The sequence below is a fragment of the Ictalurus punctatus genome, chromosome 4, assembly GCF_001660625.3.
Source record: "Ictalurus punctatus breed USDA103 chromosome 4, Coco_2.0, whole genome shotgun sequence".
NCBI lineage: Eukaryota > Metazoa > Chordata > Actinopteri > Siluriformes > Ictaluridae > Ictalurus > Ictalurus punctatus.
In genome coordinates this window covers 26,486,857-26,507,998 of record NC_071284.1, presented here as the reverse complement: position 1 = coordinate 26,507,998, position 21,142 = coordinate 26,486,857, and the positions used below count along the sequence as shown (strand labels likewise).

At 37.9% G+C, this 21,142-nt stretch overlaps 1 protein-coding gene across 5 annotated transcripts in view; it reads right to left on the bottom strand.

Moving 5' to 3' along the window:
• Nucleotides 1–21,142, bottom strand: part of relt (RELT TNF receptor) — a 40,985-nt gene that overhangs the window by 7,578 nt on the left and 12,265 nt on the right. The window contains exons 1-9 of one of the 5 annotated variants that reach the window (XM_017466511.3): nt 19,324–21,097; nt 18,740–18,899; nt 13,035–13,109; nt 10,943–11,035; nt 10,683–10,867; nt 10,392–10,447; nt 9,349–9,621; nt 956–1,036; nt 127–205 (exon numbers count right to left, since the gene is read on the bottom strand). In XM_017466511.3, the coding sequence (XP_017322000.1) occupies nt 127–205; nt 956–1,036; nt 9,349–9,621; nt 10,392–10,447; nt 10,683–10,867; nt 10,943–11,035; nt 13,035–13,088 (821 nt within the window). In that variant the 5' untranslated portion in view covers nt 13,089–13,109; nt 18,740–18,899; nt 19,324–21,097. Of the gene's footprint in view, nt 1–126; nt 206–955; nt 1,037–9,348; nt 9,622–10,391; nt 10,448–10,682; nt 10,868–10,942; nt 11,036–13,034; nt 13,110–15,019; nt 15,610–15,993; nt 16,316–18,739; nt 18,900–19,323; nt 21,098–21,142 lie in introns of those variants that run through there. The other 4 variants (XM_017466514.3, XM_017466513.3, XM_017466512.3 and 1 more) reach the window with 4 other exon arrangements.

The window sequence follows — 21,142 nt, the reverse complement described above, 5'->3', positions numbered from 1 at the left end:
TAAAGTAGTACCTAAATTAGCATGACCTCATTGTTAGCATGAACTGCTGTAAGCATATAGGTACAGTAATAAATATCATTTATTCTTCAAGGGGTTGCAAATTGTAATTGGTATTTGCTTTCTTACTTGATTGATGATCTTGTGCTACTAGTTGTCTGCTTGTTCTCGTATTCCAGTAACAACTCTTCCAAGGCAGCTGCATTTTCTGAAACACATACACACACAGACTAGAGGTTTTAGCCAGCAGCACATATATGAACTATTCTATTGATCATAGAATTTTTATTGAAAATTTACATTTTACATAACCCCCCACCCAACAACCCCAACAAACAACCACAGCCAAAACCAAAAGAAGGGGGGGGGGAGGAAACCCCCCCCCCCCCCCCACAAAAAACAAACAAACAAACAAAAAAAACTAACACATATAAAAACCCAAAACAACAACAACAAAAAAAGGGGTAAGATGATCAGGAATTACAGTCCACCTCTCCTCAATCCACCACCAGGGTGCGTACATCATTGAAGTAGGTAATAAATTGTGCCCATTTTCCCAAAAATGAGTCACCCCTGCCTCTGATGTTGTACTTGATTTTTTCAAGTTTTAAAAAGAAGATTAAATCCTTAAGCCAGAGTGATATAGAGGGGGGTTGTGGAGAGGTCCAAGACAACAGTATTCTGCGCCGAGCAAGTAACGATGCAAAGGCCCCAACACTAGCTTGTTTATGGTTCAGAGGTTGACGCTGAGATGGAACACCAAAGATGGCAATTAAAGGACAGACATCTAATTTGATTTTAAGAACGTCGGACATAGTTTTGAAGAAAGAGTTCCAAAAGTTCTGCAATTTGGGACAAAGTGCAAACATATGACTGAGGTTACAGGACGAAAGTTTGCATTTTTCACACGTCAGGAACTATATGAACTATTCTTAATGTACAAAGGACAATAAAATACCTTTCTTTTCTGTGATGAGGCGCACCAATGCACTTATGGTGTCTTCATTCTGATCTTCTATAACATAAGGGCAAGGATTACCTATACACACAAACACAAACACTCAGAGCTTTAGTTTCAGGATCTGATCATCCAATTGACAGAATGCTGAGGGTAGCAGACTGATTAACATAGAATTCAACTCAATTGTGTGTTGTTGTTGTTTTTAAAATAGTGCCTAAGCATTCTATTTACATGCAAGCATAGTGTAGTGGTATGATGCAGATGTATTGCTAATTTGTTTGGTCTGAATTTCTTACAACCTGTGGATATACACCATGTACAGTATGTCATCACAATTTAATATAAATAGGCCATGTCATACTACTACTAGTACAATACAACTGACTTGAATTATATAATTTTTTTTATCAAATTAAAACAAACAACTCAGAATCAGACAGTTGACACCTCATTACCCACTTGGTATTATATGATTAATGGAATCAACAGAATTTCTAATAAAATACCTGACTTGCCTAGTTATTGCCTTTATATAGACGAGAAAGTAGCCGATATACACTCAGCGACCACTTTATTAAGCACATGGAAAACCTGCACATTCATGCAGTTATCCAATCTGCCAAACATGTGGCATTTGTGCAATACATAAAGTCATGCAAAAATCTGAGGCTAGAGTGGGTGCTGAAAAACATCACCCGGTCTTTTTCCATATTTATCTTTGAGTGCCCAGTTTCTGTGAGACTGTGCCCACTGTAGCTTCAGATTCCTGTTTATGGCTGCCAGGAGTGGAACTCAACATGGTCTCCTGCTATTGTAGCCCATCCACCTGAAGGTTCGGCTGTAAACAGTCGTTCACCATTCTGAGATCTCTAGAGACTTGTGCTTGAAAATCTGATTTTGGTATCTGCATGATTTTATGCACTGCACTGCGGCCACATGATTGGCTGATTGGATAATTGCATAAATGTGCAGGTGTACACGTGTTCCTAATAAAGTGGAGGTGGAGTGTAAATGCTTTGCCCAAGATTCTCACACATGAGTGAACACCCAGATTTGTTGTAATTTATGTCCGACAGACAGTTATTTTCATATGAATGTGGAGTCTATAAGTGTCTAATCTACTCTAATCTAATATAATCATAAAATCTATTTATATGTTATTTAGAAAAATCCGCACAAATACATTTATAATATTTGGTACATAAAGTACTGCTATCAAGTAGGATTTCTAGTTAGGGGGCATTTTTGGGACCTGTGCCAAATTTTGACAAATAAAAATTTTAAAACACATGTCAAGGAAATCACTCAATATGGCTGAGAAACAATGCCTTACTAATGAGTAGTGCTTCAAGTGCAACATTGTGCTAATGTCATAAACCATTATAAAAGGTTATGCAATTATAATGATATAATGAAAATTGGCAAATTCCAAGTCAATACATTTTGGTAAATGACACCACATACACATAAAGGCACTTTCGGAAATTCCACGTGATCACTTTTACTCTGTCCCCACTGACCCACGACACTGCCTGACGGTCCAGTGGTCTCTATAGTAACTGTTTTTCCCACAGGATTCCAGAGAAGTGTGTGTATGCATGGGGGTTTCTGAAAGTAGCCCACTCAGCCTTCTTGTCTATTCATCCTGGAAAAACACTGATGGCTGCTATTCTACCCTCGACAATCTATTGTTTCCCTGTGGGATCCATAGGTTTATTCTGTGGCTTAAACACACACATTAATAAAATTTAAATATACTGAAGTACACTGTTCTCATTGTAAAAAGAATTATAGTTTGTTCTGCTGCCTGGTGCTTTGCTTCTTTGTTTTGTACCTAGACCAAGTTATAGATAAAGCTCTTTACAATAAGAGATGTCTGAAGAGGGCCCTCAGCATCACCAAGGACTCCATGCACCCCAATCAACACCTGTATATTCTCTTTTTATCTTGTAGAAATTACCGGACCATTCCATCATGCGCAATCATACTGAGGTACAGCTTCTACCCTAGAGCTGTCTTGTTACTGGTTCCCACTCACACACATACTCTTTTAACTATTACAGAACTGTTATTCAAGCAGAACTGGAATTGCTGCAATATCGTTATTCACTCAATCAGTATTGTACAATATGCTTGTCAATCATGTAATTAGGACTGGAAAGTACAATAATCATGCATGTCAATAACAGTAACACTACAGTATTTTCACTATAATCTATAAAAAATGTTTTTAGAAGATGTGAGGAAATCAGAAAACCCAGGAGCTTGGTTTGCAGCTGCTGCACCACTGTGCCCACCCAAGTGAACTGTACTGTATATAGATCAATTTTCACCCACTGTTCAATTTTCATTCATATTATAGGGTAAAGCAGTGTGTATTGAGTATCTCATTAGTTGCTGGTTGATGGTTGTGTAGAATCTGGAGTTCTACAAAAAATGAATGTATTACAAAGCTGAAACGTGTGAATGTAGATCTGAAAGGGCGAAGCACATTCCAGTCCAAGAACAGAGCAATTAAAGATGATCACTGATACAAGTGCTACGAGACGTTTGCAAACAAACAGGTTCAACACAGTTGTAGGAAGTGGCGCAACAGAAAAGTGTTCGTCCTATTATTGGGAGATTGTGAGTTTAGAACCCCAACAAGGGAGATAAACTGGCTGTGCTATCTGGGTATGAGGGATGGGATTACTCTCTCTCCCTGACAAATCACAGCAACACTAGCCAGTTGTAGGTGTCATGTATGCAGAAGAGGGCAAATAGTGCTTTCCTCCGAGTGTGTTGTGGGCATGAAATGATACAATTCACTGGTATCACATGTCTTAGTGGAAGCATGTGACAGCCAGTTGGTAACTGTCATGTGATAGGAGAGAGATGGTTGATGGGTGGGAATTGCAGGAGACCAAATTGGAAAATGGGGGAAAAAGACAATTACAGGAAGGACACAAAGAGCTGCAACTGAACAGAATATTTGGAGTAAGTGCCTATATTAAAGAGCTCTATAACTATTAGCCACAATGTCAGTCAAACTATTAAATCAGGAGATTAACTACAATTTTTGGAACACAGACAAGGCAGGAAGTAGACCTTCACAGGACAACATGCTTGCATTGCATTTAAAATAATACATTTCTACTTTGTGTATCTTTTTTACTTGGTTTCCTGATTGTCTGTGTAATTAATCCAAAGTCCTTCACCTATCTCCCACATTACAGCATGAATGACTCATTGCACCTGAAATGTCCTTTTCACCTCAGTCATCAGCTATTTATACTAGGGATTTCTGTCTTCCTCCCTTTCTATTATATTATCACCATATTATAACCTCTCCTCCTTTCTGTGTTGCACCCTTTATTTCTTTCCATCCTCAATCCTCCCCCCATTTTCTCTCTCTCTCTATATCACGCACACATATTCTTGCCGCATCGTATCGTGACTTTTCACACACTGCACGCCGCAGTTCCCAAATGTGTCTCTCTTCTAAGCTTCACTGTCCTCTGGCTGTCCTCTTTTACTCCACATACAGAGACACACACCACAGAGTCCTGGATTAGAAACTCTTTCAGCTCAGGAATGTAATTCACTTAAAGCTGTAGGGCCAAAAGACAACTGCACTGAACTTTTATACATTAGCATTAAATGGAACAACGCAACTAGAAAGAGAACAATCTTTCACTGTTTTCTCAGTTAATCAGATGTTAGAATAAGAAAGTTATTGCACATGTAAATAGTTACATGCTATTTTTATAGTAGCTATAAACAGACATTGAAGTTAACAAGTTAACGCAATATTTTCCATATTAGGTCCTTTCCTGTGGTGCGAAACTTTAAGAAACAGCTTTACCGCTGACTGATACAAACCAGGGCTAGGGTAACGGGTTATGCTATAGTCTCCATTCCAAAACATTCAGTAAACATCTCTGTATGAATTACAGAAAAATTTTAACCCATTTATTATTAGGATTTGATTGTGAACGTCCACCATTCAACTTCCTATGAATTAGCCGTTACTATAGAAAACGATAACGTTAGAATGAGCACAACTGCAACTACCGTCTGAGCTGTTGTTATAGAAAATTCTATAAAACACCTTGTAACCAATCAGAATCGAGAATTCAACAATGCTGTGATATAAAAAACAATAACTGATTATATTATGTAACCATCAGGAACACAGAGCTTTATTTATCTTCAAAGGTAACAAGGGGCATGTTATGCTTGATGGTATTTCTTTACTGTCACAATACATCTGAACCATTGAAAATAAATGCCCTGGTTAAGTTTTCAGCTCTTGAATAATTAAGCCAAAAAGAGAATGTACAAGATACTCTCTACCACAAATGTTGCCAATAAGCCAATATGTATTTTTACTTTGCTTCTATAGATGTTGCTAATGGGGCCAACAATTACGGGAAGTGCATAGCTACTGTATTAGTGTAGGGTTCCTCCTTTCTGTAACGTGTGTGCCAGCAGAGAACACATAGCAAAACCTGAATTCAAGTTATTTATTCTCACAACTAGCTAGGGTCTGAAGCTCAATGCATTCCAAAGAGCTACACACCAGAGCCTTCTTTTAATAGTCATCACACATGTCAGTGCAAATTATATATTGAACCTAAAGCTATAGAACTCTTCAAGGTATGGAATACTGAAAAGTATTTATACCTACATGCTATTTGCAGTATAACATCAGTTGCAAACCATATTTAAGACAGTGAATCTCCAGTCTAATAGTTAATTAGAGATATCTTACATCAGACACTCGTGTCATAAAGTTTCAGAAATCCCACAAGAAAGTTGGTTTGAGATAATTAACAACTCAGTGTGGTTTGAAGCAAGTGTGTGATGACTTAGACAAGGAGTTTGTATGATGCTAACTTGTAGCTTAAGCTTCCTTTACTTGTCAAGTCCAAAAAGTAGAGAAAGAGAACCCAAAACAAACAAGACAAAAATATTTTACTTGGTCATTTATTTATTGAAGAAAATGATCCAATATTACATATCTGTGAGTGGAAAAAGTATGTGAACCTTTACTTTCAGTACCTGCTGTGACCCCCTTGTGCAGTTTCCAATAACTGTTGATCAGTCCTGCACATTGGATTGGAGGAATTTTAGCCCGTTCCTCAGTACAGAACAGCTTCAACTCTGGGATGTTGGTGGGTTTCCTCACATGAACTGCTTGCTTCAGGTCCTTCCACAACATTTATATTGGATTAAGGTCAGGACTTTGACTTGACCATTCCAAAACATTAACTTTATTCTTCTTTAACCATTCTGTGGTAGAACGATTTGTGTGCTTAGGGTCATTGACTTGCTGCATGACACTTGAGATACAGTTCATGGACTGATGTCCTGACATATTCTTTTAGAAATCGCTGGTATAATTCAGAGTTCATTGTTCCATCAATGATGGCAAATCGCTCTGATGCCATGTTTCACAGATGGGATAACGTTATTAAGCTGGAATGCAGTGTTTTCCTTTCTCCAAACATAACGCTTCTCATTTAAACCAAAAGTTCTATTTCAAGTTCTGTTTCATTCATCCACAAAACATTTTCCAATAGCCTTCTGACTTCTCCACGTGACCTTTAGCAAATGCAGATGGACAGCAATGTTCTTTTTGGAGAGCAGTGGCTTTCTCTTTGCAACCCTGCCATGCACACCATTGTTGTTCAGTGTTCTCCTGATGGGGGACTCATGAACATTAATATTAGCCAATGTGAGAGAGGCATTTAGTTGCTTAGAAGTTACCCTGGGTTCCTTTGTGACCTTGTGGACTATTACACGTCTTGCTCTTGGAGTGATCTTTGTTGGTGGATCACTCCTGGGGAGGTAAACAATGATCTTAAATTCCTCCATTTGTATACAATCTGTCTGACTGTGGATTGGTGGAGTCCAAACTCTTTAGAGATGGTCAAATTAATAAAATGTTGATGAGCATCAACAACTCTTTTTCTGAGGTCCTCAGAAATCTCCTTTGTTCGTGCCATGGTACACTTCCACAACTATGTGTTGTGAAGATTAGAGTTTGATAAATCTCTGTTCTTTTCATAAAACAGGGAGTTCACTCACACAGTATTGTCATCCCATTGATTGAAATCACCTGGATCTAATCTCACCTTCAAATTAACTGCTAATCCTAGAGGTTCACATACTTTTGCCACTCACAGATATGCAATATTGGATCATTATCTTCAATAAACAAATGACCAAGTATAAAGTTTTTGTCTGATTTGTTTAATTTGGTGCTCATTGTCTACTTTTAGGACTAGTGTGAAAATCTGACGATGGTTTAGGTCATATTTATGCAGATATAAAGAAAATTTCCAAGGATTTTCAAACATCACTATACTAGATGACTGCATGATGTTGACATGGCCCCCAGGGATAATTTCATCTTTGGCCACTAGAGGGCACCCTGAATTTCACTGCAGAACAACTTGTTCTGTTGTCTTCTTCCATTTCACTTTTCATTTCCCTGGTTGATTAGTGCTCCTATTTAGGTTCCCTGGTTATTCACAAGTCAAGTTGTTTTTATTTGGTGTTCTTTCCTATTTGTACTAAGATTCTGATAGCCATGGTTCCTAGTGTGTCCTCCTGTTTGTTTCCCTGAGCCTGTTCCCTGTCTCTGTCTCCTAATAAAGAAGTTCTGCATTTTGTATCCGCCTCTCTGGACTCCCATCATGACAGATGTCAACTCTCATCTGCTTATTATAAGGTTGCTCTAATAATTCACTACATAGTAGCCTATATAATAAATTAAGTGATACCCTCTCGACTTCATTTTGTTTGAGGCTATGTCTATGACATTATTAATCTCATCTTGCCCCAAGAAAATCTGTGGTGATGATCTGCTGCTGCAAATGTCAGACATGGAACGTCATGGCTGACTGACTACGTAGGGGAAAATTCTGTGAATACATTGACTGTCCTGCTTTATTCTGTTAAAAATGCAAAGGCTGAACGACATGAACGACAGCCAAGGAACAACTGGACACAATAACACAGACACCAATATGCCACTCCAGCACACACAGTACCAGGAGACAAGCTTAAATTATTGATCAGTATACGCAAAGACAGAGTATCATGTTGTGTGGAGCAAATGAGGTGAACTTTACACTCCAGCCATCGCAGGCACTCACATCAAAGGACGCAGCTACGATGATTTCATTATGCGCATGTGCTGCCATTTCTAAATGTATAACGTATTTTTTCCTCTCCACCAGATAGTGTGACATACAAGCTATTTATATTTTACATTATGTATAAAGGTAGAAGCTCCTACTGCTGTAATGTAGTTTAGTTTTTGTCTCAGTAGATTAGTTATCTGTAAACAAATGTACATGAGAGCATGACTGTACTTTACAAATGACCTGTATTCACTCACGTAATATCACTTTCTGTGAGGGATTAGTGCTATGTACTGGGCTTGGTTCTTCTAAATAGCTTCACATACATTTATGCTCTCCCTATACATGTCCAACAGACATCACTGCATGATTTCTACTGACACCAATAAATTTACAATTTATCTGTTTATAGTTACATATAATGTTTCAACAGGTTAGTTCCTGTTATCACTTTAATTATTACAGCTATAAGCTCATGTTCTCTTTCATTAATAAGATAAAACAATGCAGAGTGTTACCGAGTAACCGCAAAACATAGCACAAAAAACTACACTGAAAAATGGACAGTTGAAGATCGGAAAAATATCATATGGTCTTCTTTCCAATCTTCAACTGTGCATTTCTTGTGAACCTGTGCTCACTGTAGCCTTAGATTCCTGTTCTTGATGGCAGAGTGTAACCCGATATGGTCTTCTATTGCTGTAACCCATGCTTTTCAGCTCACCACGGTTGTAAATAGTGGTTATTTAATTTACCAACTTGCCAGCTCGAACCAGTCTGGCTCCAACTTCTCTCATCATCAAGGCATTTCTACTGCTGCTGCTCACTGGATGTGCTGCTCAATGGTGCTTTTCATACCATTCTGTGTGAACGCTAGAGACGTGTATGAAAATCCCAGGAGATTTCACTTTCTAAAATACTCAAGCCAGCCCGTTTGGCAACAATGACCATGTAATGTAGTTGCATGTGCAGTATGAGCAAGTGTACAGGTGTTCTTAATAAAGTGGCCAGTGAGGGTATAAATAAAGGCATTTGGAACAGTGCAAGATGGGTGTTGATTAGTTCTAATGGTAAATATGTCAAAACAGAAAGATGCAGTTCTAAGAATATGTGGCCATTTTCCAGCTCTCTGTTAAACATATATATTACTTGGAAAGTGTATGCATTTTCCAGGTGATGTATGTATGAATTATACACATTGAAGTACCCACAAATAACATAAGGGGTGTATGTGTGTGTGCACATGTGCATGGTTACCCTCTTTCTGGAGCGCGCCTGCCTCCAGCTCTGCCCTCTCCTTCTCTGTTGTGCACTTGTAGCCCTTCTTCTTGAGCAGGTTGCAGATGAGAATGCCCAGCAGGCCAATTACACAGAACACAGGGACGAGAGCAAACACAGCATACTCTGCAGTCTTCTCCTCTGCTGAATGTACAGCTGTGCTGTTAGCCGCGCCCACTCCTGCTCCACCCGATCCGGCTCCACCCCCTCGTGCACTCTTTCCTGCATTACGTCGCAAACGAACTAGAGACGCTGTGATAGATAAAATACAATAAGGTAGGCAATAAGAGGGAGAGAAAAAAAGATGAATATTACTATTAGGAATATTAGTAGTAATAATGTTGAAGTTTTTAAGTGTAATTTTTGAGGTTATTTTAGGAACATTCTTTTAAAATAGTTTTTCTCCTGGTTTTCTCCAAGTAAACATGTCCATTATTTCATAATAAATAAACAATTTCTTAATTTTTAATATAAATTTTAAATGATTAAAAAATATTTTATTTCTTTTTGCTTGCACAAGTTGCTTGTATATATATATATATATATATATATATATATATATATATATATATATATATATATATATATATATATATATATTTATGTATGATTGTTTCTTATTTTTACATGACATTACAATGATGATGATTAGTAGTAGTATTAGTGTTATTATTTATTTATTATTAATCATTATTAATATGTTATTATTATTATTATATAATCCAGTAACAACAACAGCAATAACAATTTGTTCACTTATTACTATTATATTTATTGTGATGCGAATGTTTATTTTGACATTTACATTAATTGTATTTTAAATACACAGTATCTCCTATTTAAATCAACATTCATTCTACTTCTCCTTATTATTATTATTACTGTTGAATCTTTATAATGAATGAAACTTTTAAATGCGTGAAAAATGTTCAATTAATAAAATCATTATTGGTGTGAATAACCCGATAGGATAGAGGTAAAAGGTCATTTTGCAACTAAACAGTATTAAGAGAAGCACTCACTCCTCACGCAGGGACACAGGGTGGAGGAGCTCTGTGTACTCAGTGCAGGGTAAAACCTGAATGACAACAATCATTCCATTAGCAAACAAATACACAAAATGTACAGAAACACACATACAATCAAACCAATCACAAACCTTCAACAGGTCATCATTATAGTCTGTATAATACACGGATGAGTGGCAAAATACCGCAGCAAAACAAACTTTCATTAAAGTCACTTTTGATAAAAGCATACGCCAAATAAAAGAATAAATACATAAATGTAAATGTGCATTTCAGTAGCTTTACCCAGACAGACAGGCTCCACACACTGCGTCAGATTCCGAGGTGCCGGGCGTCACCAATTGACGGTTCAGGCTCCTGCACTGTGTGTGTACAGTGCACTGATCTGGACCGTGGGAGTCTGAGAAAGTGCCTGGCTGACAATGACGACACTCCACCACTGCGTCAGGACCCTCCACTTCGCTGCACGCCTAAAACACACCACATAAACTGTGTTATTTTACATGGTTCTTTGGTTGCATAAGTGTGGCTATTTTGTCCCTCACCGTGGACGGCTCCTGTCCAGTAGGACAGTGCAGACACACACATGCCCGACCCGTCTGACATGGAGCAGCGAGCACCACCCATGGACACAGCATCTGCAGACAAATGGAGCTTAGTACTCTAACACACACATACACTACTTTAAAACTTATATGAATGTCCAAAAAATCCATATGATCTGGCAGTGTATGGAAAAACTTGACAGTACTGTGCACACACATATACAAATATATAACTTCTGGACTTTGGAATGACTTTATTTTACACATGGTGGTATTTTTGGTTTGCCACTGAGTTAAGTTTAACCCAAGGCTTCTTTTCAGCACCTGTTGAACATCTGAGTAATCTGTCTTCATCTCTGTAGTGTAAAACGGAGTGTGTGTTTGTCACACACATTAGCCTAGGGCTCTTTCACAGTTTCGGGAAACTTGCTCGGTAAACGCTTCTTGGCCTTTTCCGACCTCATTATGAAACCAGACAATTTTAGTTTCGTCCTTACAGTTTCTTGAAAAGGATCTTGCCCAGTTACTTAAAAATGTCATGATAGGATGTTAGCCATCTGAGTGATTTTGAATCAGCACTGTTGTATAGAGCCTTTGTCAGCTCAGTGTGTGAGTGTTCATAAAGGAAGGCTATGAGCTCAGTTTGTTTTCTACAGAGGCTGCATTGTGTGGTCAATGGTGCAAGTGCTGCACACTCAATGAAATATAAACCAGTGAAACAATGGTGTTCATCAGCCAGAATTTACACACCATGCTGAAATGCTGCCATTTCTATAGCTGTTTCCCCCCCCAGTGTTTCCAGGGGCATAGTGGTAGACATAAAATAGATAGATAGATAGATAGATAGATAGATACTGTAGATACAGTTGTGCTCATAAATTTACATAACCCTTGCACAATGCAAAATGTTAATAATTAAAAAAAAAAACATGAGGGATCCTAAAAATACATTTAGTTTTTTTATTTAGTTCTGCCCTGAATAAGCTATTTCACATAGCAGATGTTTACATACTGTATAGTCCACATGACACAATAATATCTGAATTTACACAAATGAACCAGTAATTCTGTGTGTCGTTACCTGGATGATCAACGACTGTGTTTATGTTTTGTGATAGTTGTTCATGAGTCCCTTGTTTGTCCTGAGCAGTTAAACTGCCCTTACACTGCATTTAAACTGCAGTTAAACCTGTTCTTCAGAAAAATCCTCCAGCTCCTGCACATTATCTGTTTTTCTAGCATCTTCTGCATATTTGACCCCTTTGCGACAGCGGCTATGTGATGCTGAGATCCGTCTTTTCACACTTAGGACCATTGAAGGACTCATACACTACTACGTTTGTAGTAAACATTCATTGATTCTCAAGAAGGCAACATGATACATTAAGAGCTAGGGGGGTGTACACTTTTGAACAGGATTATCTTTGTAAATTGTTATTATTTTTGTCTTCTGGGGCACATGTAAATATCTTATGTAGCTTCTGAAGGGTGGTACTAAGTAAAATTTTAGTTGTGTATGAGTCCCTCAGTTGTCCTCAGTGTGAAAAGATGGATCTCAACATCATATAGTCACTGTTGGAAAGGGCTCCAATATGCAGAAGATGCTGGAAAAGCAAATGTGCAGGACCTGGAGGAATAGTCTGAAAAACAGTGGGCAGTTTAACTGATCAGGACAAACAAGGAACTCATAAACAACCATCACAAAACAGAAGCACAGTAATCATCCAGGTAACAACACACAGTATTAATAATCAAGCATATAAAATTTTAACATGCACATGTAAACTTTTGAACTGGTTCATTTGTGTAAATTCAGTTATTATTGGTCTTGTGGACTATATGTAGAAGAAGAAGCCTTTATGATGTAACTTTTTCTGCAAAAAAATTCTGCAAAGGGTATTTAAATTTATGAGCACAACTGTAGACATACCACAGACATGCATTAAAATCACTACCTGTCAGACAAAGATGCATGCGTGCACACACACACACACACACACACACACACACGCATTCAGCGATACCTCAATCATCAATGTAATCCAGTAATCTGTCACATACAGTGGAAAATCTGGTCAGGCCGTACGCTTACCATAAAGAACATAGGAGCTGAGCAGCGAAGGTGGTTCCTCATCATCTTCAGCATGTTCTTCTATAAACATAAGATCTGTAAAAGGACAACACAAGATGAGTTGACAAAATGACACTCATCAGTAATAGCAATGGTGACGTCATGAAAAACAGCTGTGTCATAATCCCTGTCCAGGTAAACAACACTTAGAGCTGAGCTCTCTTATGAATGAACAGAACTGTGGGCTTGGATTTGTTTATTTAAATTTTTTTTTAAGAAAAAGCCATGACCAGTAGTATGACATAAATAGGCAGATGATCTATATTTGGTCAGTGGTTTGGCCAGCCACTGTAGTCACTTGTTATTTTTATCCTAAATCATGTACAGTTGGATCTGAAACAACATACTGGACATACTCACGGTCACTCACATAAAATGACTGGACAGTGAAATGTGTGAGAGCACTGGAGAGTATAAATTCCATGTTACAACTTTCAAGATATTTACCACTCTTCTAAGCAGTTTTATACATTTTGGTGTAGAGATTTTTAAGATCTGAATGAGTAAAGTAAAAATCTTTATAAATGCCACTTCCACACAATTCCCTGCCTCTCTCTCACTAATAATGCGCCATTTTCCCACATTTGTCCCTTTCAAACACCGGATTCTGGCCTCGAGTCACTTTCAGATAAACGTTTCTATCCAAATACCATGCGTGTGAGGATGGTCGTACCCTTTTCACATCCAGCTCTGACCTGGCATTTCCACCCATCCCTCACCTTTCCTTACAGTCTCCACGGAAAAGCTATTCTCAAAATAACATTGATGCTGTACTCATCACTTTATCACCTGAGCCCAATGAGAGACACCACCCAGATAGATAGATAGATAGATAGATAGATAGAGAGAGAGAGAATGCTAATCTGCTTTTGCAATTATAGAAGGCAGACACACAGAACATACAATGTGCAATCAAATAGGAAAACTTTATACATCTTAAACATATATAAATATTGAAGAACAGACCCTTTAACAAATGTAATTTCAGTAAATATTACATAAACGAATCAAGTTATCCAAGCTTTAAAAGTATCAAAAGTAATTTCTGGAACAGATGCAACAGTAAAGTAAAAAGAAAAGAAAAAAGAACAAATATTCACCTGGAATATGCTTCTCAACCCTTATCCAAATATATCATCAAACAAGGCTTACTTGTTAAAAAAAACCACACAAAAATCATACCTAGCATTTACATTATAAGAGAACAAACCTACACAGACAAAGAAAAACAACAACTCTTTTGCAGCAGAAATCAGGAATTCATTCCCATCCCAATGTGAGCCCTGAACAACTGGGAGCCTTCTCCTCCTAACTGGTCTGTGAAGACTACTTGAGAAGCAAAGGACTAAATCAAGATCTCTAATTATCACAACACTAATCTAGTGCCTCATTTACTGCAGCACCTTCTGAACGTTCCAAATTGCCCAAGTGTAGTTTTAAAGTACCGGTAGTTACTCCAGCACCTCTATAGCTACATTTAGCCTAAAGCCAAAGCAAAGTTCCATTTAACTCAGCACCAATCTAAAGTTTCAGTCATCCCAAAGTCATTCTAAAGTTCCACTTAACTCTGTATTGTTCTACAATCACAGTTTCCCCAGAGCCAGTCAAAACTCCCACTTAACTCATCACAACTCAGAATGCCACTTTCTTAAGAGCCATTATAACACGTCACTTCATTCCGAACCAATTCAAAGTCCCACATGTCCAGACACCACTGAACAACGCAACACGCAACAACTGAGAGTCCTAATCCCAGAGCCCCATTTACCCCAGATCTTAAACCCCATCCCCAGTGGTAATGTCAATCTAGAGTCCCACTTCCATTCTACAGCCTTCCACTTAACCCAGCACCAATCTAGAACAACACTTACCCCAGCCCCAATCCATTGCCCATTACACATCAACACTAATCGTAAACCCCAGTGGTAATTTCAAGCCCCACATACCCCAGCGCCAATCTAGAGTTCCAGTTGAGGGTCCAGTCACTTGGTGAGCTAACTTCAGATGACTGTGTACAGTATCAAAACAGCACACAGTGCATACATAAGATGAGCTGTCATCACTTATACCGGCACTTACACATGACTTAAACCACAACTCCGCCTACACCTGGATGAGGCACCACCCCAATGTACTTGTGTTCAGCAGTGACTGACACCAGGTCAGCCAACAACACTGTGGTTAAGAATAGTTTTTTTTTTTTTTTTTTTTTTACTTCAACCCAGACATTTACAGAGGTTATCCAATTTCCTATATAAAAAAAAAAAGTAAAAAAGCATGCACATTAACATCCTCACAGGAGAATGCACAAGATAAAACATGAGCATGCACTCAAGTGTTTATGGCACATCTTAGCTAAGATAAGCTGAGATAAATCTTAAATCTTATCAACCCTCTCTAAACTAAACTAATCCTGTAGTATTACAGTATCTAGGAAAAAAGAGTGCCACAAATAAGATGTAAATTGTTTAACCTCACCACCAAAGACTTACAAGTCTAATATTAATCTAAAACAGCTGGTACAAAAAGCCAGACATACCTAAAGATGCTGATGAACTAAATCAGACAGGATTAAATTTGACCTACGCAGTCAGGAGTACAATTCAAGCACACCTGAATTAGAGGAGTTAAGTCAAAGTCAAAGTCGGCTTTACTGTAATTTTTAGCACATCGCATGGCAATGGATAAAAACAAAACAAAATTTCTTCAAGAGACTACCGTGCAACATGTAGTAGACACACATTGTTAATAAATTTAAGTTAATAACACAAAGTTAATAAACTTAGTGACAACATCATGTACCAGCTGTAGAGTTAAATTTCACTGAAACCTTGTATGGACTTTCACTGACATTTAAAAAAAAAAAAAAAAAAAAAAAGATCACATCTTCACTGGCCAAAACATCCAGACAGGAACATACCAGTCTCTCCACTTTAGTCTTGGGCAAGAACCGAGTATCCTGCCAGGTTCCATGTACCATTCAGACAGAAATCTCTCAATCACTCCAATTCAGGTTTAGACAACATCTAAACAAGTGTTCCTTTGACGAAAGCATGCCAGGCTCATTGTCCTATTCAGACAGAAACTTCCCAATCACAAAACTTCAGGCTTAGACAACAACCCAAAGTGTTCTACTGATGAAAGCACACCAGGCGTAGTGTACTATTCACAAAGAGACCTTCCAATCACTACAATTCAGGCACAAATCCTATATATTCCTCTGCAAAGAAAAGCATGCCAGGTTCAGTGTACAGTGTCAGAACCAGCTCGACAAGCACAACACGTAAGACCGAGCCAGCTGGTCCCATCAATCTTGTTGCATTGCACAAACAAATCGACAAAAAAACACAACGCATGAATTTCTGCTTTTGGCAAAGGACACCAATCTCTTCTCCACAACAAATCACAGGGTCCTTCGTAATACTTTATGCATACAGTAATTTCAGGGCTTCTCTTTCTCTGCTTTAACCCCTACTTCAGAGCATACAGTACACGGCTCGACATGCAGAAGAAAAATGAGAATAGGTAATCATTCAGACATGCCCATTGCCTGATGAGTGGGTATAAATTAAGTCCTTTAATTAAAAAACCAAAAGGTTTCAATGAACTTTAATTACCGTTCTTGTGGTTCTGGCTCTGCACCAGTTTGTTTTCATTCAGTGACTTTTTGAGCACTTGAAACCGCATGAAATAAATAATACAATAATAAACATAAAAACATAGAATTATCCATTTTGGGAGATGTCAAGTTACAAATTAGATGGGGCAGCAGGTCTGGCATGACCTTTGACATTGATGCTTTTGGCATGATACAAGTTTTACAATGCATCCTGAAAGCTGAAAACACCAACTATGCAGACAATAAAACATTAATATTGTATTCCAAAGAAATTAAATAAAAACCAAACTGCGGATTTTGTAATCTAATTAAGACCATTAACTTCGTTAATTGCATCTACACTGAGAATGAGTGGTTAAATCCCAACTGTGGCATCCCTTATAATCCCAATGAGTCGAATGCATGCCAAACTTTTTCCACTGTAATTATGCTGAAATTCAACACCTCCATCTGCGTCATCTCTATAATGTCTCCACTTAAATAACACTGTGATTTAATTCTCAGGCATGTTATGTGCCCTATGCTCATATTCTGGCCTATCCATTTCTTTCTGACCTTTCCTGACAGATCATGCTGTGATTTTAGATCATAATGTCTTACAGTTGTGTTCATAAATGTAAATACACCTAGCAGAATCTGCAAGATATTAATAATTAAAAAAAAAAAAAGAGTGCTCATTAACATTACATTTTTTTTAGTGCTGCCCTGAATAAGATATTTCACATAACAGATGCTTACATATCGTCCACAAGACACAATAATGTCTGAATTTACACAAATAAATCAGTTCAAAAGTTTACATATGCTTGATTCTTAATACTACGTGGTGTTACCTGGATGATCAACGACTGTGTTTATGTTTTGTGAGAGTTGTTAATGAGTCCCTTGTTTGTCCTGAGCAGTTAAACTGCCCACTGTTCTTCAGAAAAATCCTCCAGGTCCTGCACATTCTTTGCTTTTCCAGCATCTTCTGCATATTTGAACCCTTTCCAACAGCGGCTATATGATTTTGAGATCCATCTTTTCACAGTGAGGACAACTGAGGGACTCGTACATGACTATTAGAAAAGGTGCAAACATTCACTGATGCTCAAGAAGGTAACATACACTAAGAGTCAGGGGGATGTAAACTTTTGAACAGGATGATTGGTGTAACAGGATGATTTGTCTTATTTTTTCATTTAGTACTGCCCTTCAGAAGCTACATAAGATATTTACATGTTTCCCAGAAGACAAAATAACAATTTACACTGTTCAAAAGTATATACCCCTTGACTCTTAATGTATCACATTGATTTCTTGAGCATCAGTGAATGTTTGCATCTTTTGAAATAGTTTAATATGAATCCCTCTATGGTCCGAAGTGTGAAAAGATGGATCTCAACATTATATAGCTGCTGTTGGAAAGGGGTCAAATGTGCAGAAGATGCTGGAAAAGCAAAGAATGTGCAGGACCTGGAGGATTTTTCTGGAGAACAGTGGGCAGTTTAACTGCTCAGGACAAATAAGGGACTCATGAACAACTATCACAAAACATAAACACAGTCGTTGATCATCCAGGTAACAACACACAGAATTAAGAATCAAGCGTATGTAAACTTCTGAATTGGTTCATTTGTGTAAATTCAGATATTTATTGTGTCATGTGGACTATATGTAAACATCTGTTATGTGAAATATCTTGTTCAGGGCAGAACTAAATAAAAACAAAGTGCAATTTTTATGATCACTCTTTTTATTTATTTAATTATTACCATTTTGCAGATTCTGAAGGGGTATGTAAATTTATTATCACAACTGTAATTACCTTGTTTTCCCCCCTCATTTCATGCTCTTGGAACAGCCAACCATGTGCTGCTCGGTCAGTAGTCCTCTTACTAGTGGGCTTTTGAAATTTATATGAAATTAACGCTTTCTCAAAGCAAAAGTCAAAGTTTCAAAAGTCAAAATGGAACAATGCATTTACAGATTCATAAAGCTGCACCTTTACAAGTTTCATAAGTGGTAAACTGTTCGCAAAACCCAAGAAAAGGAAAAAAAATCTTACAAAAAAAAGAGAGGGAATCTTCGGGGTTCTGTTTATGAGATGTCAGCTGGTATGAGTCAGCAATTACACCCCTTGCAGTGAGTCTGGAAAGATGACCAAATGTAACAAAAAGAAGGGTGTGATGTCGGTTGTTTGTAAGCGGCTTGTTCCTGTTTGGAAGCTAAAGATTGGAAGACAGACACAAAAACAGGCTCACAAGACAAGGTCATCACTTGGTTGTGGTTGTGGTTATGTCAGTGGAAGAAAATAAAGGGAAACTGACCATTACCATGGCTGCTATAGCCAAGGACTTAAATTTAGCATCATTATGTAATGCCTTAACCTCAAAGTGTCATGTGGTTTATTTACCTTTTGCATGCTACAGAAGTGAATTGTGTATAACACATTTTAAATTAGAAAACAATGCAAAATAGAAGCATTTTCAAAATCTTGGACCCCACTGTATGTTTACTCCGGCATTAACATCAGGATAGAGTAATCCACACGCGCATTACACAACCACAAAGACACACTACCTCAAGCTTCTTTTAGTTTATGTTATTTTACAATAATGTTCACTAAGTACATTCAAAGAAAACGTGTACCTGCTTACGTTCACCCTTTGCAAATGTTCACTGCATGCGTCACCTTCAGCGCCAAGTGGACACATGGAATGTAAACCAACACAGGAAGGAACTGTGTCATGGTACACTTTCAAACAGTCATGCTGACATCACAAGCAGATACAAGTTAGGAAGAAAAAAAATCAAGCAAGAACCCATAAAACTGTCAGTATCATTGGGATACTGAGACATTTGAAGCAACAAACATTAATATTGGTGGGTAACAAACATGAAAAGAAGCATGTACTTTCAAACTGATGTGTGAAACTGGAACAATTTCTTGGCCTCTAGCTTTACTGGGATCATGCTGATACCATGTATTCCTAAAAGTCCCAATGAGAGGCTTCCTTAGTTTGTGAAAAAAAATGCTATTCCCATTTTTCCATACTGAGCAGGTAAACCACAGCCATGTAATCACTGGAATGTTAAACATACCCACATGTGAATCCAGAGTTAGCAAAGATGCCTTACTGCCATTTCAAGAAAACCAGCCCATGCTGAAGGCATGGTACATTTAGTGGCGAATGCCTGGGTAACTTTTAGCCACTTTTTTCAGGATAGTAATTACTGCTCCCTGTATTTTAGAAAAGATTTGCCTCAATTTGTAAGTTTGAGATTTCAAAAGATTTAAAGTTCCCCTAGCTGCCTTCTTTAATTAGCTGCAGCTGTGACTGTGTTACTGTGCTCACCGGTCTGTATTAATGAATGGGTGTCCATTGCTTTGCATGTCACATATGGACCACAAGCCACTACCATGGCACTGGGGAATCTCAAGCCTAAATGTGGCCACAGTCTTCCCTTTTTTCTAATAATACACTAAATCAATATTTTCCGGTCCTGGGGTCTTAAAAAACACTAGTACACAATAGAGAACTGGTCTGCTTGTGCACATAAACACCGCAAAATCAATCCTATTGGAGAATCAATTATGAAAACACTGTAAATATTCTGAGTAGGAGCATGCACTGATTTTGTTGAAAAGGATGCTTAAAAGATGGTCGGGGGTCCCACAGATGGTGTATTACTGCCTCATGCCCAAACTGCTTTTGAATTTTTTGATGTTTATTTCAACATATCCCTGTGAACATAGCCCTCCATTGTTATTGGTTGTTATGCTGGTATTACTGTAGCAGGTTTAGCGGTATGGTTGGCATTATATATTCACTATATTCCATATATATTTGAAGGGAAAAAAAACCCTGAATTGTGCCCATGCCCACATGGCATGAATATACAGAATGAATAAGGTGAAGACTGAGATTTGTGTATTCATCATGCTTAAACTGTCCCTAGAGGCTCTAAAGAAGCTCTAAAGAAGCTATTGATTTCTTGTATAAAAGTATCATGGCTTCATTGTAAACTTCATGCCTAAAACCCTCCCACAGTGGCAGTGAGTTGAGTCTTGCAACAAAGGAAATCCCACTTCAAAAGGCCTGGATTTTGCATTCTCTACACACAGGTCAGGTCAGAGCAGGGTGTAATTATAGTTATGAGCAAACCATTGAGCCAGTGTACGTTCTTATTCAAGTTTTATCCTGTCAATTTCACACCGGATAGCTGGTAAGTGACCCTGTCAGAAAGACTCCAAGTGGAATCATTTTCTCACAATCCTTCAAAATGTACAGCTAATCTCAAATACGCACACACCTATGCAGTAACATGAAATACTGCATAATTAACTATATAAGCCCTTGACACTTAGTTCATTAAACCAGTTTCTACCTAAAGGCACAAGACTCACTTCTATTATTAATAGGCTTGGAGGCAGACAAGCGATTAAACTGAAGAGACAAAAAGAATA